The 18,742-nt window shown below is 66.1% G+C and overlaps 1 protein-coding gene across 3 annotated transcripts in view; it reads right to left on the bottom strand.

Annotated features, from left to right (window-relative positions):
• Positions 1-962: 962 nt before the first annotated feature.
• Positions 963-18,742, bottom strand: part of MYH11 (myosin heavy chain 11) — a 39,056-nt gene continuing 21,276 nt past the window's right edge. Inside the window, exons 11-41 of one of the 3 annotated variants that reach the window (XM_044433505.1) lie at positions 18,076-18,171; positions 17,729-17,847; positions 17,455-17,607; positions 16,891-17,064; positions 16,084-16,257; positions 15,749-15,863; positions 15,061-15,254; positions 14,862-14,983; positions 14,036-14,105; positions 13,329-13,489; positions 12,394-12,502; positions 11,846-11,977; positions 11,357-11,563; positions 10,957-11,094; positions 10,310-10,605; positions 9,732-9,944; positions 9,133-9,277; positions 8,820-9,026; positions 8,207-8,311; positions 7,976-8,128; positions 7,489-7,737; positions 6,778-6,990; positions 6,335-6,547; positions 5,975-6,136; positions 5,299-5,427; positions 4,602-4,690; positions 4,267-4,390; positions 3,451-3,659; positions 3,185-3,293; positions 2,590-2,762; positions 963-1,051 (exon numbers count right to left, since the gene is read on the bottom strand). In XM_044433505.1, the coding sequence (XP_044289440.1) occupies positions 1,027-1,051; positions 2,590-2,762; positions 3,185-3,293; positions 3,451-3,659; positions 4,267-4,390; positions 4,602-4,690; positions 5,299-5,427; positions 5,975-6,136; positions 6,335-6,547; positions 6,778-6,990; positions 7,489-7,737; positions 7,976-8,128; positions 8,207-8,311; positions 8,820-9,026; positions 9,133-9,277; positions 9,732-9,944; positions 10,310-10,605; positions 10,957-11,094; positions 11,357-11,563; positions 11,846-11,977; positions 12,394-12,502; positions 13,329-13,489; positions 14,036-14,105; positions 14,862-14,983; positions 15,061-15,254; positions 15,749-15,863; positions 16,084-16,257; positions 16,891-17,064; positions 17,455-17,607; positions 17,729-17,847; positions 18,076-18,171 (4,778 nt within the window). In that variant the 3' untranslated portion in view covers positions 963-1,026. The remainder of the gene's footprint in view (positions 1,052-2,589; positions 2,763-3,184; positions 3,294-3,450; positions 3,660-4,266; positions 4,391-4,601; positions 4,691-5,298; positions 5,428-5,974; positions 6,137-6,334; positions 6,548-6,777; positions 6,991-7,488; positions 7,738-7,975; positions 8,129-8,206; positions 8,312-8,819; positions 9,027-9,132; positions 9,278-9,731; positions 9,945-10,309; positions 10,606-10,956; positions 11,095-11,356; positions 11,564-11,845; positions 11,978-12,393; positions 12,503-13,328; positions 13,490-14,035; positions 14,106-14,861; positions 14,984-15,060; positions 15,255-15,748; positions 15,864-16,083; positions 16,258-16,890; positions 17,065-17,454; positions 17,608-17,728; positions 17,848-18,075; positions 18,172-18,742) is intronic. The other 2 variants (XM_044433507.1, XM_044433508.1) reach the window with 2 other exon arrangements.

The following is an 18,742-nucleotide window of genomic DNA, read 5'->3' as shown; positions in this document are numbered from 1 at the left end:
CAACCATCAGAACCATGCCAGGATGCCTCGTTTTTGCAACCCTAACCCTACCCTGGTGCACACCCCTAACCCTAATACAGGGCTAAAGTTCCACTGAAAAGCGGGCGATTTTGCAAAAGTCCCTCTCGAGCGGCTTTTTCTGCACAGCTCAGCATTCCCTTGCAGCACCCCATCCCTGAGGGGCAGAGACCTGCAGGGAAGCCTAGGGAAGGGCAGGAGAGGCGTCCTGGCTGCCCAGCCCGTCGCAAAGGGGGGGGGGCTGGCCAGGTGGGGGGGCGGTGTGGGCTTCCCATGGACCTGTGGAACTGCAGCGGCAGGGCCGGCCGGGCGACGGGGCTGCTCCAAAAGAGGCGCTACAAATATTACAGAGTGTGAGTGCGTCAGTGGCTCGGGCGAGTGGCTTTTGTGGGCCGTGGGGAAAGGCTGAGCAGGAGCCCGGTGTGCTGGGGTGTCCGCCCCCGCAAGCGGCTGTGCTGCAACGGGGGAGCAAGCGAGAGGACGATGCCTCTCTAACTAGCCCCGGCGGCAGAGCTGGGCGCTTCCTGTTGGGGCCAAATCCATCCACACCCCCGCCTGGCGCTGCTCCGTTTCGGCGGTGCACGCCAGATTCCCCCACGGGCAAATTCCTTCCGCGAGGCAACCCAGGACCAGAATGCGCACTCGCCATCCTCGTGCTGCCGTGCGGGATTAGGTGTACGTCTTTGTGCACACGCAACAAACGACTTCCCTCGTGACCACAAAGGTTAGCATGAGTCTGGCCTAAGCGGGGGGAAAGCGTAGGCTGGACGCTCCGGTGATCGGAGGAGGAGAAGGGGGGACGCGGATTCCAAGACTGGTCGGAACGGGGGGGAAGAGAAGTGAGGAAGCAGCTTCTGTAATATTTGTCTCTTTTGGAACAAGGCATCACGCTATCCAAGCCTTCACAGTTTGCGGGATCTCGCACGGGTTTGCCTGGGAGAAAGAGGGAGCCGGGGGCGTCTTGGCAAACAGGCAGGCCGCTACGGGGGAGGCGTGGTACCTGCTCAGTCACTGCGAAGGCTCTGGGTTCCCTCTGAAAGAAGAAGCATCCCACGCGGTTAAGGCCAGGTGGGCTCGCTCCGCCGGCCTCAGGCGCACGATGATGCCCAACTGCGGACCTCCACCGCCCCCCCTCCCGCTGCGCCCCAGAAGATGCGCGGGCAGCCAAAGGCCAGGCGTGCAGGAATATCTCTGGCCGCATGGGGATCACGGGCGCCGTCCAGCCACCTCTGGAGGACGCCACGCGGAGGAGGGCAGGGTCCGTCTGGCGAGCGAGGGCTCTCCCCGGGGCCGAGCCCTTCCCGGCTCCCCCGTTGCAGCAGTGCAGGCCGGGGAGCAGAGCGTGCGTGCAGAGGCACTGCAGGCAGCCGCGCTCTGCCTGAATTCAGGGAGGGGCAGGGGGTGGCCAGGGCCGCTGCAAAGATACCCGGGGGCCGGCTGTGCCGCGTGCGCGTCCGTTTCCCGAGGCTCTGTGCGAGAGTCTCTGCTGTGCTCCGGTGTCTTTCCCAGCCCAGGTCGAGCAAGTTTGGCCCAAAGTCCACCCGCAGGCTCTTACTGGGATTTTGCGCCCCTGCACAGGGCGCCGAACCCACAGACCGCCGTCCTGGCCGAGCTGCGGGGGCACGAGAGGCACGGCCAGCGCACCGTGCGCGTCACCTGGGCCCCCGGAGGTGCAACTGTGAGTGCCGGGACGCACCAAGCACCTGCAGCCAGGCGCGAGCTGGGGTCACAGGATCCCGGCTGAGGGGTGTGCAGGCATCCTGGCCTGGGGGGTGGCAGGGGTCGCTGGGAGTTCGGCATCCTTGCCACCTCCTGGCAAGTGCCCCGGGCCGAGATCGGCGCTCTGCAGCCTCTGGGAGCCGGAACCACGTCGAGTGGGGGACCATCGTGGGCAGAGCGGCGGCCGCCACCCCCCACCTCAAGCACCAGCAGCTTTAAGGCTGCACATGAATGTTATAAAAGGAAACGGGAGCTGAAGGCCTGTCAAGAGTGGACTGGAGAGATCCAGAGGTGGCTTCAGGGGCCGCTCAGCACCTCCTCCCACATCTGTGCGCCCAGCTCAGCCTGCCTCCTCCTCCTCCTCCTCCACTTTGAGGTTGCAGGCAAGTCAGCCCTCACGACTTCAGACGCCCACCCTTCCCTGCTCTCGCCGCTTGACCCTCGGCCGGGTTCAGGCCCTGGAGAGCCCCGGGGCTGCTCACTGGTTCATGTTGTGCTGCTGGTCTGCAGCTCCCGCAACGGTTCCCACTCGCTGCTGTCCCGATTTTGTTTCGGCCACCGAGAGCCGACGAAGCCCAGGCACGCCGAGAGGAGCTCAGGGTGTTGGCGAGCGGGCGCTGCACAACCTCCTGGGGCTGAGCTGGGGCCGCCATGGGTGGCGGGCCTGCCCCCTCCGGCCCCTCCCCGGGGCTGGACCCCGCCTGCCCCCACGGTGCCCCCCGGCAGCCTGAGAGCACACCCTGGCCAGCCTGCCCCCCTGCTCACTGAGGGGCGGCCCGCGACCCGTGTGGGCGGCCGTCCAGCCGCCTTCCCGCGTGGCTACGGAGGCGGGCGGCCCGCGGCGGAAAGCACCTGAGCTTGCTCTTCAGGGCAGCCACCTCGCGGCCCATGGCCTCGCTGCTCTCCGTGGCCTCATCCAGCTCCCGCTGCAGCTTCCTGCGGCTGGCGTTCATGCGCTGCGACTCCTCCTCGGCCTCCTCCAGCTGCCTCTTCAGCTGCTTGACGCGGCTGCTGGCCTTGTCCGCCTGCAGGAAGACCGCAGGGTGCTCGTGGGGGGGCGGTCCGTGGGAGGGCTCCCCACGGAGACAGCGAAGTGCTGGAATCGGGGCGGGAGCGCAACTCGGCTCGACCCCCATGCTTCCCCGAAGCGCGCGAGGATAACACGGGGCCAAGGCGGAGAGCCGTGCGCTGGAGAGGAGCTGCACAGAGCCGGGCAAGGTGGGCGTCGTGCCTCCCCGGCAGGGAGGGCAGGCCCATGTCCCGAGAGAGCCAGGCTGCCCTGCCACCGGCAGCGTGGCCCCCGTTCCAGGGAAGGCTGTTGGCGCGAGCGACCCAGGCTCCCCTCCGGAGGAAGAAGGCGCTGGTGGCCCCTGGGCTGCGTTGCCGGGGGACTCCTCGAGGTAGGCACGGTCCGCGCGCCCCCGCCCGGGGCAAAGCAGGCCCCCACCTGGTCCTTGTACTGCTCCGCCTGCTTCCGCTCGTCCTCGACCTGCAGCAGGACCTCTTTGAGCTTCTTGTCCTTCTGGCGCAAAGCTTTTGCCGCCGTTTGCTTTTCTCTGCGGGAGAGCAAACGGGCTGAAGCCGCTCGCCCAGCTGTGAGCAGGCGGCATGGAGGCGGCCAGCCACCCCGGAGGGGCTGGGCCACCCTGCCTGGGCCAGGGTGCCCGGGGCCCCCTCCACCGGGCTCTCCTGCGCGGCCGACGGCACGGGTACCTGGCTTCCTGCTCCAGCTGCTCCTCCAGCTGCGCGACCTTGGCCTCCAGCGAGGCCACGGTGGCCTTCAGCTTGGACTTGATGGCGCTCTCCATCTCCTGCAGCTTCGCCCGCAGCTCCTTGTTCTGCCTCTCCAGCTGCTGGCGGGCGCTCTCGTTCTTCTGGGCGGCCGCCCGCTCCGAGGCCAGCTCGTTGTTCAGCTGCTCCGACTGAAACCCACAGGGGAACCGTCGCAAGAGCCCCAGGGCGGGAGGGGAGAGGAAGCCGTTCCGGCCCCGAGGTCAGTTCTGACCCCTCCGCACCCAGCTTCCTTCCTTCCTTCCTTCCTTCCTTCCTTCCTTCCTTCCTTCCTTCCTTCCCTGTTACAAGGGTCTCCCGTCGCCCCCTCCCACCTCGCCCTCCAGCTCCCCGAGGCAGCTGAAGCGAAGGGCAGTTTGTGCATTCACATCTGCCACTTGGCCAGTTACGCTAGTGCGGTTTTTGAAAGAGAAAAGGAAGGGAAGAAGAAGAAAGGGGGAAAGGGGCAAGCGAGGGTGGCACTGGAAAGGAGAAGCCCGGGCATAGTGTGGGCCGGGCAGGCCAGCAGGTGGCGTGAGAAGCAGGACCGTGACCCCCAGCTGTTCCTCGGCCCACTGGGCATTTTCAAAATCCCTGCCACGCAGGTTGCGATTTCCCTTCCCTCCCTCTTTTCGCGAGCCACGAGCGCCAAGGAGGCTTCCCCGCCGGCCCATGCGGGGACACGGTGGCGTCCCACCTCTGCGTCGGGCTGCGTAGCGAGCTGGGGGAAGCCACCACGGGGACGGGTCCCAGGCGCACCTGCTGCACGGCCTTCCGGAAGCGGTCGCTCATGGCCTCCAGGTTGCTCTGCTCCTCCTCTAGCTCCTCCTCCATCTGGGAGATCCGCGCCTCCAAGCGCCGCTTCTCGTCCTGAAGGCTCGTCCTGGAAGCAGCGGGGTGGGCTGGAGCCCCGGGGTCACCGGTGCCCGCGCACCCCCGGGAAACGCCGCGGGTTCCTTCCCCAGCTTCCCCTGCGCCCTCACTGTGGCCGCAGGGCTGCCTTTGAACCCCCACACGCCTCCCCCAGCCCAGAGGAAGCGCCTGCCGTGTCGCTGGCTCGAAAGACCAAGCCCGGCCGGCTGTCGGGCCCTCACCTGCCGGCAGCAGAGCTCGCCAGCTCCTCCGCCAGGTCCTCCTTCTCCTGCTCCGCCTGCTTTCGAGCCCGTTCGGCTGCCGCCAGGTCCTGCGAGGGAGCCGAGCAAGCCTTTCAGGCCCCAGGCCGGTGCCGCGGGAGAGAGAGAGCGGCCGCCACGCCGCCTGCGCGTGGTCTCGGCAGCTCCCCTTCAGGGACGCGCTGCCTGCGCCTGGCCCGTTCCCCGTCCGCGCATGGGAGTCGCCCACAGGGGTTCGCGCTGCCGACACGGTGCCCCCGTCGTGACGTCCCCCTGGCCTGTCCTTCAAGAGGGTGGAGGGCTGCCCCCATCCACGCAGGCCAGGCCAGGGCAGGGCAGGGCAGGAGAGGCTGGGAGGGCGCGGGGGGCCCCTCGGCTGCCTGGCCCGTTTTCACACGCAGCCACATGGCTCGCCGCCTTCGGAGCCACAAAGGAATTTCCACTGGGCCACGGGTGGAATGAGGACTCCCGATGGAACGGGCGGGGGTGGTGGCCTCCAGAGCCTCCGGAGGTCCCCCGCTGGCCACCACGGGGCGGGGCTGGTAGCCTAGCAGTGCCGGACAGCCAGCGGTTCCCGCCACAGGGCAAGGGAAGGAGGACGCTGGGGCCGTGCGTAGAGTCCCGCGGGCTCCGGGCTGCGCCACTGTTCCTGGGGCCTCCGGGTTTCCCGCAGCTTTACCTCCTGCAGCTGCATCAGCTCTGCCTCCAGGTTCTTGGCCTTCTTCTCGTTTTCTCGAGCCGTGGCAAAGACCTCTTCCCGCGCTGCCCGAGCATCGTCCAGTTCGCGCTGGAAGTCCTTCATCTGGGCCTGCGGGTTCAGGCAGTTAGGAGGACACAAGCCTGGGCCAGGATCTCACCAGCCTCTGGACCCACACGGACGGAGCGCTCGGCTTACTAACAGCTGCGTCATCCCAAAGGGGGGATTTCTGGGAGAGGGCGAGTCCGAACCACTCAGGGGCATGGTAGGCGCCTGCAGGCAGGGTGCCGGGCCGCAGGGAGACCAGCTTCCATCATGTGAGAACTCAGGGCCAGCCCAGGAACCGAACGGCAGGGGATGGGAGGGGAGGGGAGGGGAGGGGAGGGGAGGGGCAGCTCCATGGAAGAGCCCCCGCTTTGCCTGCCGAAGGTCTCAGCTCCACGGGCAAGCAGAGCCGCAGGAGTGGCCGCTGGCACAATGCCAGGCACACGGGTTCTTCCATGGAGCGGCAGCAGTCCACGAGCCCCCCTGCCGCCCTCCGGCGGGAGACCACAGCTGTTCTGGGGCTCGTGCGCCCCTCTGAAGCCCCGGGGCGGTGTGGGGCAGAGGGCCACGGGAGCCGCGAACGGCCCCGGGCCAGGGGCCGCGTGCCACCCACCTGTAGCTTCCGCAGCTGCTTGACGGCCTCCTCCCGGCCTTTGTTGGAGGAGTCCACCTGCCCCTCCAGGTCCTTGAGGTCCACCTCCAGCTTCTTCTTGGCGGCGGATGCGAGGCCCCGCTGCTTGCGCTCGTCCTCCAGCTCCACTTCCAGCTCGTGCAGCTGGCGAGGGGAAGGCAGCGGTCAGGGGCGGCCCCGGGGCACAGCGGCACGCACAGCCGGCGCCGCTTCCTTGCTCGGCGGCTGGAGGCCCAGGCGCCCCTGGCCACCTGGACCACCGCCGCCGCAGGCACGTTTGGGAGCTCCCGCGCAAGCGCCGCGGGGACGGGGCCCCTTGGGGCCGTGGCGAACACGCCGTACCTGCTTCTGCAGCTGGCGCCTCTTCTCCTCGTTCTGCTCGTCTCTGGCTTGCAGGTCCCTCTCGAACTGGCCCTTCAGGGCCTGCGTGTTCACCTCCAGCCGCAGCTTGGCGTCCTCGGCTGCCTGCAGCTCGTCCTCCAGCTCCTCCAGCTGCGTCTTCATCTCCTCCACCTGCTGCTCCAATGCCCGCTTGGACTTCTCCAGGTCGTGGACCTTCCCAGAAAGGAGGGACAGGGGGACGGCGTGACGGGAGGGGCAGGGGACCAAGGGCCCGGAGCACCCTAAAGCCGAGGCTCTTCCGCAACAACCCAGAGCGCCCCCTTTCAGCGGAAAACCTCCAAAGGGGGAGAAAGCGTGGGGGGGGTGGGGGGTGACGGTGTAGCTGCAGCTTCTCCGTCAAGTCAGGTAACTTCACAAGGACTGGGAGAGGCCGGGAGACCTACGTTCTTGCCGACGTCGTCCTTGGAGCTCACGAGGTCTTCCATCTCCGCCTTCAGCAGCTTGTTGGCCCGCTCGAGCTCCTCCTTGGCTTCCAGCGCTTCTTCCAAGGCACGGGCCAGCGAAAGCGCCTTCGTCTCCTTCTCGCGGGCCTCCGCCTCTGCGCGGTCCCTTTCGTCGGCGTATTTGGAGGAGATGTTCTTCTCCTCCGCTAGCATCTGCGAAGAACAGTAGCCACCATACAAATCGTCATAAATAAAAGGAATGCATTTTCCGTCTTCAAAAGATTCAGCCTAGGAAGGATTTTCAAAGACCCAGTGGGAAAGTTCTGCTCCAAAAAGGGGGTGTGCGACATTTTCCAGCAATTTGTTCGCCTCTGTTGTTTTACTGGACTGTGTTTGAGCTTTTGGGGAACTCTGAGGACCTTTATACATGGCTGAAAACATTTGTTAGCACCTTATCGATCAGCCACCTCAAAGGCGTAGTTTTGCCATTTTCCCGTTCAGCATCTCCCGCAGCAGATTCTGGACGGACGAGATGTCCAGGTCTCAACAGTTGGGATTAAATCTCGCCATCAAAATTCAGAAAGGGGATTCGGGATTGCGATCCGAACCTCTCTGCGGTTGGCGCACCGGACTCCCAGCCCCACCCACGCTGCCGGGGGCCCTGGGCTGACGGGCATCTCGGCCAGTCCGGCCCGCGGAGGGAAGGCTTGCCTGGTCGAACTTCTTCTGCTTCTTCTCCAGGTTGGAAACCAGCTGGCGCTGGTTGTCCAGGTCCACCACCAGGTCGTCCAGCTCCTGCTGCAGCCGGTTCTTGGTTTTCTCCAGCTTGTCGTACGAAGCGGCCTTCTCCTCGAACTGCTGCGTGAGGCCCTCGATTTCCTTCTGGAGCCTCTTCTTGCCTTCCTCCATGTTTTCGATGGTGCCGACGTACTCCTGGAGCTTCCGCTTGGAGTCGGAGAGCTAAGGTTGGATTCAGAGAAGCGTGAACCGACGGGGCACCCAACGTCCGCCCGAGAGACGCGAGCGCAGGGCCTCAGCGGGGGCGGACTGGCTGAGCGTGCCCCGTGCGAGAGCGCAGGCGAGGTGCGCGCGATCCACCCTTCCCCGGGACCGATTCCCACGACACCCAGCGGGATGAGCCCCCCCACCGCCGCAGGGCTGCCCGGGGCCCCGCCACCCGTCGGCGTGGCCACGCGACCTGCACGTTCAGCGTCGAGATGTGCCGCTCCAGGTTCTGCTTGGCCTCGGCCTCCTCCTCCAGCTGGTCCTGCAGGCTGTTCCGCTCGTCCTCCATCTGGCGCAGCTTCGTGGATAGGTTGAGCTTCTGCCGCGTTTCCTCCTGCAGCAGCTCCTAGCGGCAGGCGGGCAGGCGGTCAGAGGGAGGCCTGCCCGGGCCGAGCCCCCTGCGCGCCCGTGGACCGCCGCCTACCTGCGTGTCCTGCAGCTGCGAGCCCAGCGTGGCCACGTCCTTCGTGAGCTTGATGCCCTTGGTCTCCGCCTCGCTCAGCAGCCCCGCCATGTTCTCCGCCTCGGCCTGGAAGGGTTGGGCAGGGGCAGCACACAAGCCGCGTGTGGGTCAGGTGGGCCGGCAAGGGACTGGGCCTCCGGCAGCCGCAGAGGGGGCTCCGCAAGGGGCCTGGCAGTGGCGGGGGTCAGCGGTGCTCGGGCACTAACCGTGGAGGCGCCTCTGCCGGGCTGCCCTGCAGGGCAGGCACAGAGGTTCGCCCGAGGCACCGGGCCTGCCGTGCCGCTACGGAGCGGTGGCTCCCAGCAGCGCGGAACGAGAAGCCACGAAGGGTCCTTTGCTGCGTGAGGCTCCCTTGCGAGCAAGCAGCACGGCAGGCCCTTGGCTATGGGAAAGGGCGCTGCCGGGTGGCCTTGCCCTGCAGGCGGCGCTGCCCGGAGCGCCCGGCCCTCCTGCGGCCGACTGAGGAAAAGCCCGGCCCGGGCACCGGCCCGCGGCCCCCACCGAGATGGCCGGATGGCCGAGGCACGCCAGAGGAGACGGGAGCCGTGCGGGAAGGGGGCCCCCCGCGCGTCACCTGCAGCTTGTGGACTTTCTCGCCGAGCTCCGTCCGGACGCGCTCCCCGTCGGCAAAGCGCGACTGCAGCTCCTGCAGCTGCGCCTCCAGCTTCTTCTTCTTGTACTCCACCTCCTGCTTGGCCTGGCCGAGCGCCCGGACCTCACTGCTCAGGTCCGCGTTGTCCTTCTCCAGGGTCTGCTTGGCCTTGTCCAGGTTGCCTTTGGCCTGGGAGGGCAGGGGGCGGTCGGTGAGGCCCCGGCCCGGCCCGGCCCACGGAGGAGCCCTAGCCCAGGCCCGCTCAGCCGACCCAGGGGGCACCCCCGCCCCTTACCCGCTTGCACTGCTCCAGCTGCTCGGTCAGCTCCTCCACGGCCTGCGTGTGCCTCTGCCGCACCTCCTGCAGCTGGGCTTCGTGCGTCCGCGTCTCCTCCTCCAGAGCCCTCTTCAGGATGGTCACCTCCTGCTCCCTCTTGGCCCTGAGACCCGACAGCAGCGGGAGTGAGGGGCGGAGCCACCCCCACTCCCAGCTCCTCAAATCGGGCGAGGAGGAGTCGTGCCGCAGGAGGGGTTTAGCTGGACCCAGAGAAAGGGTGTTTGGGGGGCTGCATGGAGGCCCCCGTCCGATACAAGAGGAGGATCCAGACGGGGTGCTAAGAGGCTCCATGCGCACGCACCCCACTGGAGCCCCAGGGACTCACACCCGCCTCACCCGGATTGAGCAAAATCCCTCGGGAGACGGAATCGACTCCGCTTCGGTCCAGGAGGGGATTCTGGCGGATCTGGGGGCGGGGGCTGTGTGCCGCCACAGTGGCCATAAACGGAAGCAGCGCTCGGGATGAGGGCGAGGTGGCACCCGGAGGGTCCCGGCTCACTCCCCCCGGGCGCCCCCTGGCGAGCAAGCAGGCCCCCGCAAGTGCCCCTGGCAGGCACCTGAGCTCCTGCTGGGTGGCGGTGCTGTCCAGCGTGTCCTCCAGCTCCGTCTTGAGCGCCTCCAGCTCCTCGCCCAGGTCCCGCTTCTGCTTCTCGGCCTTGTTGCGCGCGGCCCGCTCCGAGTCCAGGTCCTCCTGCAGGTCCGAGATGTGGGCCTCCAGCTCGCGGATCTTCTTCAGGGCATTGTTCTTCTGGCCCATCTCGTCCTCCAGCCTGCGGGGGGATGGGGGGGTCACACACCGAGGCGCGTGGGGCTGGCCGCTGCGGGCGAATGGGGGCCGACAAGCGGGGGAGGGGGGCCGGGCGGGCCAGGCCGGGCCGGGCGGCCAGGGACACTTGGGGGTGCCCAGGAAGGGCCCCTGCCGCTGGGCTGCGACACGCAGGGGGCGGCAGGAACGGCACCGGGGGCCGTGGAGCTGCCACGGGGGGCGTCGTTCTGCTTCTCCAGGGCATGGCTTGGGGTGTGATGGGGCCTCAAGACAGGCTGGGCCGGAGGCGCTTCCAGCCCGCAAAGCCAGGGTTGCGTGGGGGGCACCACAGCCCTTCCCCGCGCAGCCGGAGCCCCGGGGGCCACCCACCTGGCCAGGGCAGCCTGCAGCTCCTCCTCCTTCTTGGCCAGCTGCATCTTCAGTTCTGCGATCTGGGCCTGGAGGTCGGCGATCTGCTCGAGCAGGTCGCTCGAGTCGCCCTCCAGCTTCCGCTTCATCTTCTCCAGCTCCTGCCGGCACTTCTCCTCCTTCTTCAGGCGCACCTCCAGCTCCGAGATCATCGACTCGTGCTTGTTCTTCAGCTTGGTCAGGTTCTTGGCCTTCTCCTCCTCCTCCGCCAGGTTGGTCGTCAGGTCGCTGATCCGCTCTTCGAGCAGCTTCCTTTCCTGGGGAGAAGGGAGGACGACCGGCCGGTCCCGAAGCCGAAGGCGCCGCGTTCACACGGACAGCCCACGCCAAGGCGCCCCCGGGACGCGCCCAGCAGTCGGCCTTCCGAGGCCCGGATCCACGGAGGCGGCCGGACGCGAGGGGCGCCGGGTCCCACCCCCGCTCCTCTCCCGGGTGGCCCCCCTGGCTTCAACGGCCCCCCAGCGCTTGGCTCAGGGAGGCGCTTTGCCCCACAGGCTGGCTGTGCAGTGGGGCGAGGAGGCTTCGGCTGTTCACTGAACAGTCAGAGGCACCTCTGAGAAGCTTCTCTCGGAGCACGTGGGGGGCCAAGAAGGGGGCTCTGCACCCACCTTGGTGAGCTTGTTGTTCTGGTCGTCCATCATTAGAATGTCGTCCTCCATCTTCTTGATCTTGGCCTCTGCGGTGACTTTCTCCAGCTGCAGCTTTTGCCTCGCCGCTTCTTCTTCTTCCAGCTGATCCTCAAGATCCTTTTGGCGGAACAAACGGGGAGCTGCGGGCTTCGGGGATGATCACCCCGGAGAGGCCGGGGGCTGTGGCCCTGCTCGGCCCCCCTCATGCGTCCTGTGCACGGGCGACTCCCGTGGCACCTCAGACCTAATGCCCAACTCGGCTCTCCCCGCACCCCGAGCCCGAAGCAGCAGCGGGTCTCCCCGCTTCAGAAGACCTGGGGGGCCTTTCTGCCCCGGAGGCCATCCTCTGGACCCGCCAGGGACCGGCCGAAGGCAGTACCAGCATCTGCTGCTGCAGCTTCTTCTTCTCAGCCTGCAGCTGCACGCTGCGCTCCTCCTCCTCCTCGACCCGGGCCTCCATCTCGTGCAGAATCTCCTCCAGCTCCTGCTTCTTGGCGGTCAGGCGGATCCGCATCTCCTCTGCCTCCGCGTACAGCTCCGTCTCAGCCTGAAGCTGCTCCTGCAGCAGGTTCTTCTCCTCCAACAGCTGGATGAGGGCGAGAGGCACCGCGGCCGCTGCAGAGTCAGCGCTGGCAGCAACCCGGCCCACCCCGCGTGCCCAGGGCGCCCGGACCGGACTGGACCTCCAGCTGGGGCCGTGTCCAACGGGATGCGCGTCGCTCCCGCGAGCTGCAGGTGGCCGCTGGGCCCGTCCCCGTCCTGCCCCTCCCCGGCACCAAGCGGGCGCAAATCAACCCAGTCAGGGAGCGTGGGCTTTGTCCCCGAGGCACAGGGAGGGCCTGGAGGCTGAGCCTCACGCCCCCCTCACCTGCTGGTGCTTCTGCTCCAGCTCCTTGACCTCGCTCTCGGCCTTGACCTGCCGCTCCTTGATCAGCTTCAGCTCCTCCTCCTTCGCCTGCATCTCCTCCTCTTGCCGGGTGACCTGCAGCAGCGGCTTGACCTGCGGGCGAGGGCGGGAGTGACTCCTCGCACTGTCCGGGGCTCGGTGCTTACCGAACGTGCTGCTCCCGCCAAGACTGGGGCTCGGGGCCCGTGTCTCTCGCTCAAATACAAGGGCCAAGGGCACAGGGCAGGGAACGACCTCGGCCCGGGCAAGGTGTGTCGGCAAGGTGCGCTGCGGCAAAGCGTGGGGAGGGGCCGGAGCCCCCGCCTGAGCTGCCACGGAGCCCCCGGCAGGTCCCCGCAGCGAATCTCCTGCAGCAGGGGGCTGCGCAGCTCAGGAGCAGCCACCAAGAAGGCCCTGCCCCACGTCTCCCCCGACGCAGCGGCTCCGAAGGAAGGGCGCCCCACCTGCTCTTAAAATCCGGTCCGGCTCCCACAGGGCAGGCCGTCCTGGTGGCCCCGCAGGGCACTTACTTTGGTGAAAAGCCTCCACCACTGCCAGTTCCTCAGCTTCAGGTAGGCGGCACAGTTCCTCTGGATGACCTTCATGGCGGTTAATTGCTGCTGCCGCTTGGCAAAGGCCCTGCGCAAAGAAACCCGAAGCGACTGCCGTGCCTGTGCAAGGAAAGGCTCCCCGGCCCACGGGCAGCAGCACAGGGCAAGACGCAGCGCTCCCGGGCCTCCCGAAGGACCTCTGGCACCTGCTTTTTGCAAAACCTGGGTCGGGGAACCTCGGGGGGGTGGAGCACGCGACCAGAGCGGCCCCGAGGAGAGGATCAACCCTTCGCCGCTCCACATGCAAGGCCACTCACTGCAGCTCTCGCGTGGCGGGGCCACTGCCCCCGCTGCCCCGTGCACGTGGCCGGAGCCCGCGGAACGGCAGGGGCTCCCTTGGCCGCCCAGAGGCCTTTTCCTTCCCTTCCTCCCAGGTACCGGGAGGATGGGCCTCGGCCAGGCAGCTGCCAGGGAGTGGAGGCTCTGTCCTGCCTCCCGGGCGTGCCAGCCACGACTGCCGTGCTGGCCGGGAACGACGGTGGAGGCCGTCCCACGCTTCCGGGAGAGCATCAGGCCGGGGAAGGCCGAACTGGAGACCTTTCTTTGCAAACACAAACATGCCGCTTGCCCTGACCCAGAGCTGAGGCAGGAGCGATGCCCGGGCCTTGCGGACGCTCTCCGGATTATCCCCTGGGTGGTGCAGCTTGGCTTTCTTGCACGAGCTGCTCAGGACTCTGCACCTGTTTGCCAGTGCCCTTGCCCAGGGCACCCGGCCTCTCTCCGAGGCGAGCTGTGGCTGGATAGCTGGAGCAGAGCACCCCGGGAGCAGCGTGTCGGAGGGGCTCCGACTGTGTCCCCCACCCCGCTGCAGGCCGGGCCTTTGCTGCCAGCCGCTTCCTGGGAGGTGGGCTTACTTCCTTGCCAGGTAGCCTCGGCTCTGCGCCTGGAAGGCAATGATGATGTCGGTGATCTTCAGGTCTCTCTCCTCCTCCAGGTGAGCCAAGACACCCGTTCGGAAGAAGATCTTGCTCTGGCCAATCCTATACAGGTTGGGATCAAGCTCCAGGGCTTTGATCTGAGGGTGGGGAGGAGAGGCCACCTGTCACTGTACCATTCCGACAACATCACAAGGTTGCCACCTTCCTCTGGCAGGACACCGTGCTTGTCGTGGCTGCGCCTTGGCAAGATCCCGGCTGGCAGCGTTTCGCCAGCTCTGCCTGGCAGGCCAGGAAAAGCTTCACCTTCGGAGCTGGGACTTGTCCGCTGATTATTCAAGGCACGGAATCCCCACCGGATGCCGAGCATCACACTGTGCATTTAGCAAGCTTTTGTGCATTTATTTACACAAAAAATTGTGCAGGTGCAAAGGAATTCCAGGGTATGTCATGAGCTTAAAAGAGACGGCCAGCGACCACCACGGTGGCTGGAGAGCGTCCGTTAAGCAGGACGCTGCAGTGATGAGAAAAGGAAAGCAAAGGGAAAGACGAAAAGAAGGGAAGAGGAGAGAAGAAGGCTGAAGAATTCTCGAGATGCTGGGAAGAAAGCACGGAAAGCCAGGTCACGACAACAGAGTGAAGGGAAGCGCATGAAGAAGCAGGACCGAGGAACCGGCTCGGCTCACCATGAGGATGCATGCTTGCTTCCCATCCATAAATCCTTTCGGAATGGCGTTTGCGGCAAGAATTTCATAGCTGTGGAAAAAGTGTGTTGAAAAGAGCATTGAACAGTCTGCAGCGTGATCCCAGGCGGGTTCAAGTTTTATCCAGTAACCTCGAAACGAGATTCCCGCAATGTGTGCCGTGTGGGTTTGTCTTGGAAAGGTGCCTGGAATCAGCCGCAGACCCAAGCTGCTGCCACCGGGCGGGGTGCCTGGGTGGACTGGACTGGACTGAACACACGGGCCCGGCTGCACAAGTTTCTTGTTTGCCCTGAAGGCAGAAGGAAGGGGCTGGATCTTCCTTCCAAAGCCCTGAATGGCGGGGGACCTGGGTGCTGAACTCGCTGGTTACCCTCTGGGCCTTCCCACACACACTCACGTCCTGCCTGGAGCACCCTCATCGGTGGAAGCGCAGCCGGGAGCGCGGTGGGCGGCCCCCGCACTCTGGGATGGCTGCTCGGAGCCACCGGGGCCACGTCGCTGGGGGCTTCCGGCACCTGCAGAGAGGCCGAGCTTCCACGGAGGCCTCTGGGCACACAGACCTGGCGCCTGCTCCGTTTGCTGGCCGCTCAGATGCTTTGCCGCAGCGTTCATGCTGCCCCGATTCTTGAGGGAGGCGTGCAGCCGGCTCCCCGGAAGGCCCAGGACGGGCCTGCCACTTCCCTGCCCGGCCGGCCCAAGGCTCGCGATGCGCACGCGTGCCTTGTGGCCAAAGCATCCGGCTGTCTGAACTCGCGCTGACAACTCGGGTGCGCACACACTCACGCACGAAGCATTTCAGGTGCCTTACCGCTGCCGGAATTCCTGGAAGACGATCCTGTTGGGGAAGCCCTGGCGGCAGATGCGGATCCCCTCCAGCACGCCGTTGCACCGCAGCTGCTCCAGCACCAAGTGGGCGTCCAGCTTCCCGGCCTGCGAAACAGGGAAAAGGTGGCAACGCCGCCCGGGGCACCGCGCGCAACACGGCGGCTCTCGCCCGCGCGACGCACCCGCTTCTCGTGGTTCGGGATGATGCAGCGGACGAAGTTGGGGTTCGTGTTCCTCAGGGTGGTCATGAGCTTGGTCAGCTGCTCCTTGTACAGCTGCCCCACCGTCCGGAACATGCCCTTCTTGGTCTTGGAGGCACTGGGCAGTGAGCTCTCGGTCATCTTGGCCATCTGGTCCAGCCCCACGATGCGGTCGACTGAAAGGTGTCAGAGGTTGCGCGGCACGTCACACCCAGCGCCACCGAGCCGCCCCCGGCCTGCGCCACAGGGACGGCCACCTTCCAGGCCCCTTGGAAAGGCTGTTCCACGCAGGACGCGCACCACCGCCTACCCGTGGAGGTTTATGACGCCAAAGGGCAATTTGGTTAAGGGCCTCGCGCAGAAAAGCTCTGAGACGGACAAGGTTACACGGCAGGGGTCAGGGCGGCAGCGAGCTCCAAACTGGGGGTGCAGAAGCGCCCCAGCCCTGCCTGTCCGGGGCCCTCCAGGTGCGCTGGGCGAGAGCGCCCGCCGGTTCCCAGCCAGCGTGGCCCGCGAGGGGCGCTGCCACCCGGCACATCCGGGGCACCCGCCTGGGCGGATCTCTGTGTGGATGAGCCCCGTGCCCAGGAGGGCTGGGCATGCACACACGCTCCCCGGCGGCCCGGCTCAGGCGGGTTGCAGCGTGCCTGCGCACCGCGTCACGCCCTACCGTCTTTCCAGAGATCCGCCACGAACTTCTCGGAGGACTGATTCAGCAAGGCGGTCACGTTATCGTTGAGGGGGTCCATGTTCTTGGTCAGCCAGGCGGTTGCGTTGTAGTTCACCTGGCGGGACAGACAAACCCACGGCGAGTGCCGCCGCCGCCGCGTCTCCTCGCGCAACAGCCGGGACTGCGCAGGGGCCCCACCGCGGCCAGTGCAGGGGAGCCCACCCTGCGGGCCATGCGGGAGAGCCCCTCCGGGCCACGCCAGCCGGGCCCGCAGGCGGCAGGGGCGGCATGGTGGGAGGGCCTGCCGCCTCCGCGCCCCCTCCCCCGCCCCGTACCTTTCCGGCGTAGTGGATGATGGAGAACTCGGTTTTGTCCTTGAGCTGCTTCTGCTTCTGGAACTTGGGGTGGTTGCCCTGCTCCGTGCCGAGCTTCTCCACAAACGAGGTGTCGGTGGCTTTGGGGAACCAGCACTCCTCGTCCAGCAGGGCCAAGACGCCAGGAGGGTTGGTCTAGAAGGGCAAACGACAGGGTATCTTGAGGCGCCCCGGCAGGGGGCCCTTCTCGGCACGGCCAGTCCCCGGGGAACGTGAAAGGAAGAGCGGTATTACGTAGCCTCATTCCGTCCTCACGACAAGAACCCTGTGAGGCAGGGCTGGCTGAGAGTGAGCGACGGGCCCCAGCTGGACACGCAGTGACTGACCAGCCCCGGCCCGCACTCTCGCCGCCAGGCCCCCGGCTCTCGCTCGGCCGCTCCCCAGACCCCATGCCAGGCAGCGGTGGCCCTGGACACTGAGAGCGCCCAAGGAAGAGCAGAGGGGGCAGCGTGCTCAGGGCACATGCAGAAGCCCCCAGGGCCAGGCTCCTGGCGACGAGGCCATCCAGTTCCATGGGCAGAGGGGAGCTCCAGACCGGACTCGCCGGGCCTGGGGCTCTGCGCACACAGAGCGCCCCCCCCCCCCCGGTAACGGGGTGCGCAAGGCAGCCGGCCGTGTTTGGTGGCCGAACATCGGTGCGCGAGCTTTTATCCCGGGGCGTTCAGCGTCATCAGCCACCCTTGGGAGTCTGAGAACAAACCCCGATGCGCGCGGAGCGTGTGCGGGCGCCCGGCGAGAGGCCGGGGGGGGCTGCCGGGGGCCGCTCACCGGTCTCTCGATGAGCTCGATGCAGGGCTGCAGGTCCAGCCCGAAGTCGATGAAGTTCCACTCGATGCCCTCCCTCTGGTACTCCTCCTGCTCCAGGATGAACATGGTGTGGTTGAAGAGCTGCTGCAGCTTCTCGTTGGTGTAGTTGATGCAGAGCTGCTCGAACGAGTTCACCTGGAAGGGGCGGGGAAGGAGACGCGGGCCCGCTCCGTGAGCCTGGGACCCGGCACCCGGGGCCGGCCGGTCCCAGCCGCAGCGAAGCCAGGGAGCAGGGTCCCGACAGACACGGGCCCCATGAGGTCGCGCCTCCCCTCCTGGGGCACGTGAGGAAAGGGGCGCCTCTGAAGAGCAGCTCCCGCTCGCCCCGGGTGCTTCCAGGGAGAGCAAGCCTCTGCAAGCACTTGAAAGGTCTCCTGTATCTCCTCCTCCTCCTCCTCCTCTTTACTAGATTTTCCCCGGCAGGAAAGAAGACGGGGGCTAGCAAGAGGAAGATACTGGAGCGCATGGAGTGCATTACGCACGCCGTGTCCGGAAGCAGCCCTGAGCCGAGCCAAAGGGACCCACCTCGAAAATCTCGAACCCAGCGATGTCCAGGATCCCCAGGAACGAGGCGCCCTGCCGCTTGGTCTTGTCCAGGGCTTTGTTCACGCGGCTCAGGATCCAGCGGAAGAGGCGCTCGTACGTCGCTTTGGCCAAGGCTTCGACGGCAAAATCAGCCTGGGGAGAACAGCACGTCCCCGTGAAGGAAAGGAACGGTCAAACCGGGACACCTGGCAGGGCAACATCCGCAGCCAGGACGGCAGGCAGGACTTGGGGGCGCGAAAGGGGGAGTCGTTACCTGCTCTTTGGTCTGGGCTTTCTGGACTACGTCCCGCCCAACCTTGATCCTCGGGGTCAGGATGGACCGTGTGAAATCGGTCACGTTGATACCCATAAGGTGACACACCTTCTGTGCAGCTGGAATAAAGCGGATCAAAATGTCAGTTTGCATGGCATCTTTCTCTCCGCTTGAGGCACTGGCAAGCGTTTCCTACAGCAAACTAACTCTTCCGGGGGGATACACGAGTGTCTGCAGGCCAGCCATGTGCCCAGAACTCCTGGCAACATGCACATGTTCGTTTGGACAGGACAAGCTCACCACACGGAGAGAAATCCCTTTGAATTGCCCACCGCTGGCCGGCCTACCTGTGTTGTCCGGCATCGACGCCTGGTCGGTGTTTCGCTCTTTCTTGAAGACGATGTTGCCGAGCTGGAGAACCGACGAGACGACTTTCAGCATGGCTGTGAGAACAGGAGAGAGAGAGAGACTCTCAAAAAGGGGGGGGGGGGGGGAGGGGGGTGCACGCTGCCCCCTGCCCACACTCCTTGCTTTCATGCTCTGCTCCTAGGAGACCCATAAGGAGCGGCATTAAGCTCAGTGGGCCAATCCTGACTTGACGTTCTGTACCCCAGTAGGGATTCCAAAATCCAGAGTGGACCTGGGGTCAAATGAAAGACGAGAGCGGCCATCCGCAAACTCTACTGGCTACCCTTTGAAATAGGCGCATTTGTGGAGCATTTGTGGAATGGCGGAATCTGTCCCTGGCTGCAACCCCTGGCTGTTTCTAAAGAGCCGCTCAGTGTCTTTTTTCAGCAGGAAAAGCTGTTGGCACGACGCAAACCAAGGTGGGCCTGAGGCAGTCGCAGCTCCGTAGCCAGTCCTCGCTTTACGTGGTCATTTGTTGCTGGCGGGCAGCCCTGGGCCAGCTCCGGGCCTTGGCAGAGGCTGCCCAGCAGAATGGCCCCCATCCAGCCTCCCCAACTTGGCAGCCTGAGATCACTGCTCGTTATAAGATGGGTGGGGATGCTGGAT

Source organism: Varanus komodoensis, unplaced genomic scaffold, assembly GCF_004798865.1.
Source record: "Varanus komodoensis strain SLA01 unplaced genomic scaffold, ASM479886v1 scaffold26, whole genome shotgun sequence".
Taxonomy (NCBI): domain Eukaryota; kingdom Metazoa; phylum Chordata; class Lepidosauria; order Squamata; family Varanidae; genus Varanus; species Varanus komodoensis.
This window is presented reverse-complemented; position numbering and strand designations above follow the sequence as displayed.